At 47.1% G+C, this 7,500-nt stretch overlaps 1 protein-coding gene across 1 annotated transcript in view; it reads right to left on the bottom strand.

Annotated features, from left to right (window-relative positions):
- The window catches only part of LOC134544559 (uncharacterized), a 28,070-nt gene extending 24,209 nt beyond the window's left edge, over window positions 1-3,861 (bottom strand). The window contains exon 1 of the mRNA XM_063388487.1: window positions 3,276-3,861. Within this exon, the coding sequence (XP_063244557.1) occupies window positions 3,276-3,861 (586 nt within the window). The remainder of the gene's footprint in view (window positions 1-3,275) is intronic.
- Window positions 3,862-7,500: the final 3,639 nt, after the last annotated feature.

Consider the following 7,500-nt stretch of genomic DNA (forward strand, 5'->3'; position numbering starts at 1 on the left):
ACATAAACGCGGAACGGACAATAGACACGTAAAGGAGTAATTTTAAGTGGCGGGGTAGTTTATTACTCTTGAGGAGAGGGTACAGTAGGGATAGTTTGGCCATCGCTGCCCCCCGCACTTTGTGAATGTGTGTGGTCCAACGAAGCTTATTGTCTATAGTTAAACCTAAATACGTGGCAGTTTCAGTATAAGGAATTATTACATTATTTAGAGTTACGTTTTTAGAGGGTTTTAGTCTGCGAGAGGTGAGATTTAGAGCTTGCGACTTGGCTGGGTTAGTTTTAATTTTCCATTTAGTGAACCAGAGTTCTAAATCATTTAATTGTAGTTGAGTGCGGAGAACAGCGTAGGGAAGGTTAGGGTCGTGTGTGAAAATTACTGTGTCATCGGCGTACATTTGAATGGTGGAGTGAGTAACTGGGATGTCTGCAGTATATATATTGTACAGGAATGGCGAAATTGCCGAGCCCTGCGGTACACCTGCGGTGATTGGCCGGATAGTAGACTGACCTTTGTCTATTGACACGTAAAATTTTCTATTTTGAAAGTAGCTGCTTAGTAAATGGATGTAGCAGTCCGGGAAATTAAATGATATTAACTTTTGTAGGAGCCCCGGGATCCAGACCTTGTCAAATGCTTTGGCAACATCTAAAAATACTGCGATGGTGAATTCTTTTTTCTGCATGGCAGCCATGGTTTCTGTAGTAAATTTAGTAAGTGCATGAACTGTGGAGTGAGCTGAGCGGAAACCAAATTGTGTGTCCGGGATAATTTTGTGCACTGCCGCATGAGTTTGGAGCCTGGTTAAAAACAGTTTTTCAAAGATTTTACTAAGAGAGCTGAGCAGTGAAATAGGGCGTCTGTTTTCGGGCATTTTAGGGTTTTTACCTGGTTTTGGTATAGTAATAATTTTAGCAGTCTTCCAGGAGCTGGGGAAGTGTTGAAACGTGAGTATGGCATTGAAAAGATCTGTTATTGCGGATAGAGCATTAAGTGGCAGATTTTTAAGAAGTTGATAAGTAATTTTATCCTCACCCGGGGCTTTATTTAGTTTTACGTGTTTGATAATGCTGATTACTTCCGGGAGAGTGACTGGATCGGGAATGGAAGTGGGAGGGGAGTGATTGAAATTATTTATATTTTCTAAGAGCTCCTGCGTAAAAATCGGGTCTCCGATGTCGTTATTCGGTGTAAATTGCTGTTCGTAGCAATCGGCAATTGCGTTAGCTTTATCAGATGGTTCGTAGAGAAGTGTACCTGTCGGGGATTGAACCGGGTTAGAGTTTGTATTTTTAGTCGTGTTTCTTAATACTTTAGCTATTTTCCAGAATTTATTCATGCTATCAGAGAGATCAGCTACAAAGTGTTCCCAGTTATGTATTTTTAATTTGAGAAGTTCGTGCCTAAGTTGATTTTTAAGTGCGTAATATTTATTTTTATTTTCAAGTGTGCGGAATTTTTGGTATTTATGGCGTGCTTGTCTTTTATTTATTAGGAGGAGGTCGGCATCCGGAAATGCATGTTTTAAGAATTCGCGCCTATTTAAAAACGTGGTGTGCTTTTTGACTATGTTTAAAAATGTATTTTGAATTATTTCGGCCGCGGGGTCTATTTGTTCTTTAGAAGTTATTATTATATTATTATTTTCAAATATTTCCTCTAATTCAATTTTAAATGTCTCCCAGTTGATGACCGGGGTTCGACAAAGTACTGGGTTTGGGTGTGTTAGAACATGTGTTTCAATAACACAGTGTACAGGCAAATGGTCAGAATCAAGTTCTGGCAGAACTTTTAGTTGAATATTTATATTAGGAATATTAGTGAGAATTATATCTAAAACGTCTGGCTGATGGCTGATATTAGCATGGTAATGCGTGGGAGTGATCGGCGCATGGATTAAATATTTATTTTGTAGTGAGTGTTCGCTTAACACTGCCCCTTTGCGATTGTTATATCTACTGTTCCACTGTTTATGTTTTGCATTTAGATCACCAGCTATAATGAATGGGTGCGGTTGGTTTATTATTTCGTTGAGGTCTGTATTTAGCAGAGGTTTATTTGGCGAGCAGTAGGCTGCGACTAAAGTTATGTGGCCGGTATTTGTGCGAATATTTATAGACGTATTTTCTATGTGGCTGGTTTCTGAAGGTTTATTTATGTGGTGTTGAAGTCGGTTATGGACTAAAATTAGAGTTCCTCCTCCGGCAGTTACTCTGTCTGTGCGGTAGGTTATGTAATTTTTAATAGTGCAACGTTTTGTAGGTTTTAAAAATGTTTCGTTAATTAAGGCCACTTCCACTCCGTACTCCTCCAGAACTCTCTCAAGTTCGTAGAGTTGTGTGGTTATCCCATTAGCATTCCAGTACAGGATGGAAAGGGTACCTGGGTTCGGGGCAGGAGGATGTGTACCCATTAAACGGCCCCGGAGAAGGTTGTCAGGGCCTGCACCAGCAGGAGGGTCTTCATTGAGGGATCGGTGGCTGTGTTGGCAAGGAGCATGTAGGGCTTCATGTGTGCCATGAATGCGGCGAAGTTGGCATCGCGCAGGAAATTCATCAGGTCCCGGAGGTCGGACATGGCGGATTGGATGCCAGCACAGTCGCCGAGGGAGCTTGGAGTTGCGGTAGGAGCTTGGGAGAGGGGGGGTGGGTGTTGGGAGGGGGTGGGGGGAGGAGGGGGGGTGGGAGCTGGTGTGTGTTGCGGTACGATGATGCGTTGTGCGTTGTTGTTCGCCGCCTGTGCGAACGAGAAAGTTGGCACCACTGGCCTCGTGGGTGCGGGGGGTGGTAGCAGTGGGTAGTGAGCTGGTGTTGGCTGTGTCGCAAGAGGCTGCGCGAGTTCTGCGCGCGAAGACGCCTGATCCTGACGGAATTGCACATACTTCAGGTATTCGGGGCAAAGTTTGGAGTTCCCCTCGTGCACGCCATTTCCCTTGCAGTTTGCACAGTTGGGATTTTTGTTGAGGTTGGGACAGGCGGCGTATGTGTGGGGCCCGGCGCAGTGCTTGCATTTGGTGGCGAGTCGGCAGAAGTTGCGAGTGTGCAAAAACTTCCAACAGTTCTGACACTGCGCAACGTCTCCGACACGTTTGCGGTATTGTGTCACTTCAACACGGGTCATGTTGATAGTTGTGAGTGACGTGAGGCGAGGGAGGGTGTCATTCTTAGCGGCCGTGACGCTAAAGAGCGGTAGTGGCTCCTCCCAGGTGTTGGTGGGATCGGCAGGGTCCGCGCATTTTTTGTGGAATTGGTAGACGTCCAAGATGGTGTACCCACGTGCCTCCAAGTCTTCTCGGATTGATTCCGTTGGCGTGGCGCGCGGCATGCGGACAACAACTTTCTGAGGCAACTCAGAGGCTGTACAGAAAGTGTAGTACGGGACTGGCACTGAATCAAGGTATTTTTTGAGAGATTGGTATGCCTGCAAGTGTTCGCACGCGATCTGCAGGCCCTCGCGCACGAGAGAAATCTGCGCGGCCCCTGGGGCGAGAGATCGCACGCGAGCCACCAGCTGGCTGTAGAGAGACTGGTCTGGAACGACCAGCCTGAGCGCGTGTTTGCGCGGTCCTGAGGCACGCGGGGTGCGGGTGGAGGGGGCGGCTGCGCCCTGATTGGTCGGAGCTGGAGCGGGTGGAGAGGGGGCGCTGGAGGGCCCTGCCGTGGGTCGGGACGCGTCTGCCTCCGCGAGCGTGGCGAAGCGATTTGTAACCGCGATTTCAGGTGGCCTGACTGCTGGCGCTGTTGTTCGCTGCCGTTTCCGCTGCATGGTCCATTCAGCTTGTCGCTCCTGTTCCTCCTCTCGCTGCTCTGCTGCATTCTTTTCTTTTTCCTGGAAGTGCAGCCAGGCCCTGAATTTCGCCATGTCGCTCGCGGGGACCATGAGCGGCGCGGAGTCGGTAGGAGGGACAGAGGTGGTCGTGTCCATGTTCGTGGGTTCCTGGGGGGGTGCGGTGTCTGATATGGTGTGGTCAGGTACCTGTACCTGAAAAGTACCTCCCTCGTAGGAAATTAGGGCTGCGCCAGGCGGAAGGTTGTCCGGAATTGACAGGGACGGGATGTCCTGTTCCTGCATGCCACTGGCCCCTTCCCCAGCCGGCCCCAGGGCGCGGGTGTAGGAGGGGGGGGAGGTTGCTGGAATGCCTGTCTGTTGCTTTAAGAGCGTGTGGTCTGTCAAAAACGTATCCCTAATCGCTGTGAGGGGGCTCGCCGCTGACCCGAGCGGGCTAGGCTCGAGATGACCTGTCGAGTTGTTAAAAATTAACTCGCAGGTCGGCTGCCACCCTCGTGTCCACGAGCTATCGAAGCGGTGCGAAGCGAAGAAGGAGGCAGGGCCGCACTCCGACGATCCGAACAGCTCCGAGGTCGCGATGAATCTGCTGCTCGGCCGCCTCTGTCGTTAGTTTCTATGGATCGACTTCTGTGCTGTGATTGGCTGTTCTCGCCAGCCAATGGAGATGCCGGGCCAATCGCAGTGCACCACAGCTTTAACAAAACTGTTGAAATTTTTACAGCACGCGCAGACGGACCACGATGGCGCGCACGAAGCAGACGGCTCGTAAATCTACTGGAGGCAAAGCGCCGCGCAAGCAGCTGGCCACCAAGGCGGCTCGCAAGAGCGCGCCGGCCACGGGGGGAGTGAAGAAGCCACATCGCTACCGCCCTGGCACTGTCGCGCTGCGAGAAATCAGGCGCTACCAGAAAAGTACCGAGCTGCTTATCCGCAAGCTGCCCTTCCAGCGCCTGGTGCGAGAGATCGCCCAGGACTTCAAGACAGACTTGCGCTTCCAGAGCTCGGCCGTCATGGCGCTGCAGGAGGCCAGCGAGGCTTACCTGGTGGGGCTCTTCGAGGACACCAATTTGTGCGCCATCCACGCCAAGAGGGTCACCATCATGCCCAAGGACATCCAGCTTGCCCGGCGTATCCGTGGCGAGCGTGCTTGAGTTCCTTGCCATTTTTTTTGCAAGGGGGAAAAAAAAAACAGCCCTTATTAGGGCTAAAAATAACTGTCAAATTTGAAAGGAAAACAGTTGTCTGGCTTTTTGTACCTATTAGCTGTCGTTGACCTTTACCCAGCCAATAATATATTACATTAATAAGAATTTGGAAAAACACAGTTATAGTGTCTGTGTTTTGAGGTGGTTGTTTATATTGTACACAAAAGATTTGCACACAATGCAATGTATTCTGCATAGGAAATAAAAACTCTTCAAACAGTGCCTGTCTGCAGTAGCAGCACCATCAGCAGCAGCAGCAGCAGCAGCAGCAGCAGCAGCAGCAGCAGCAGCAGCAGCAGCAGCAGCAGCAGCATAAAGTTCACCATTAATACCCTGAGACCTAATCCTTACAAAAAAAATATGTGTGTGTGTGTGTGTATATATGTGTATATATATATATATATGCTGAAATAAGAGTGAGATGTTTGTAAGACGTTTTCCTGCTTAAAAACTTTAAATAATTTTGCACCTAAACTATACACACAATGTAATTGATAAATTTCTTTATTTATTTATTTATTTCCCCCGCTTCAAATACCATAAGAAATTTTTTAACCAGAATTTTACCTAACGGCAGAGGTGTGGCTATAGGAGGCAATGATTGCAACAACTGATACCTTCATGACTAGTATTGTTGGCCCTTAGAAGGGCCGATAAGGTGGTACAGTGCCACAGAAAGTGCCAGCGGTCCTGCTGGCATCTTCATTTCCGCTTTGGGGCTGCTTTCTTGGGCGACTTGCTCTTTGGGGCAACCTTCTTTGGCTTTGGAGCACGGGGTTTCTTCGTGGGAGGTTTGGACACCTTTTTTGCCTTTGAAGGTGCCTTCTTGGGCTTGGGGGTTGCAGCTGCTGCCTTTTTTTTCTTTTCTGCTGTAGGCGGAGTCTTCTTGACTGGTTTCTTGCCCACCGCTGCCTTCTTGGCTACGGATCGCTTCTTTTCCTTAGGGGCAGCTGCACCACGCTTGCCGCTTGGAGCCTTGGGCTGGTCCGGAGCACCGGTGGTCCCTGAAGCCAGCTTGAAGGAGCCAGACGCACCCTTGCCTTTGGTTTGGACAAGCTCGCCGCTAGCCACTGCTGCCTTCAAGTATTTCTTGATGAAAGGTGCCAGCTTTTCCGCATCTACTTTGTAGGTAGAGGCGACGTATTTCTTGATGGCTTGCAGTGATGAGCCGCCCCTTTCCTTGAGGCTCTTGATCGCAGAGGCCACCATTTCAGATGTGCGCGGGTGCGCGGGCTTGGCTCGTGGCTTCTTCGACGCAGCCTTGCCTTTCTTCGGGGAAGCTGCCTGTGATGGGGCAACAGCTGGTGCTGCAGTCGCTGCTGCGGTATCTGCCATGACGAGACTGATCCTACAGAATGCAAGAGCAAAGTGAAAATAAAATTTTTCTCTCTGCAAATATCTGGTTACCCAATTTTCTGGTTGCGGACGGTTCAGAAAATTCTCGATGCCTTGCTCACGTAGGGAGCAGCGCACTTTGGACAGCGAAAGTAATGTAGGGCTTCTTTAGCACTGATTTTTCAATGTTTTCTAAATGTCAGCAGTCTACGATGACATAATGGGCAGTTCCACTAATAGTGTAATTTTTTTATGGCAGCTGCACTGTTTAATTTGCACTGCGAGCTGTTTAAATTTACTGCTACACCAAACAGGGAACTTTTCATTTGCAGATGTTATTCAAGGAATCAAATACGTAATTTGTGCTGGAATCACTTGAAAATGGTTAAATTAACTTAGGTATACTTTAGTGTATAGTATGCTGAAAATGTGGAGATAATTTCATGAAGGCTGTTTGCTGTGGAAGCACTAGCAAATCACCTTGTTCAGTGCCACCTGGAATGGCTTTCTTCGTGCACCTCCAAGGATGATGTGATTATTATTGTGAGTAAATTTTGTTTACATTTTCATTGTGTGAATAATAAAACTTTTAACTGTACACACAACAAGCATTTCACTTGGATCTGATGCATTCTCAAGAGTGCAGTTTCTGTTTAGCTTTTAAAACTGGCTGCCCTTCAATTCACTCAAGGTGCAGATGCAAGTTGCTGATGAAGTATTCCACACACATGCTACATTGGAGAAATATTTTAATAAAAATTAAAACTCTTGCAGGATTTCGAATAAAAACTATCCTATTTATCCCTTCTATGTTTTGGTACTGCGAAATTGAGAGAGGTAAGTAAGTTGTGAGGTTATTTTTACTTGCTTGCATGTGAGGTTAGCAGAGCAAAAATATTTTTGAAATTGCAGATACATGGTCACTTTATTTCGTTGCAAACATTTATAAGCTCGTAATCTTATTTAAAGTCTCCATACTTAATGCGTTTGGAAAACCTTCTTTCTCTCAATTTTACAATGGAACAAAATTTTACTTGTATGTGTACATTAATTCCATCTCTAAATGATGTAGGTTTACGCACCGAGATCAGGTACATTGTAGAGAGAAAAACACACGAGTACCTGCTTATTTTGAAGTTTTAATGAGTATATTAAAAAAAAAAAAAAAAAA

This window comes from Bacillus rossius, unplaced genomic scaffold, assembly GCF_032445375.1.
Source record: "Bacillus rossius redtenbacheri isolate Brsri unplaced genomic scaffold, Brsri_v3 Brsri_v3_scf42, whole genome shotgun sequence".
NCBI classification, from domain to species: Eukaryota; Metazoa; Arthropoda; class Insecta; order Phasmatodea; family Bacillidae; genus Bacillus; species Bacillus rossius.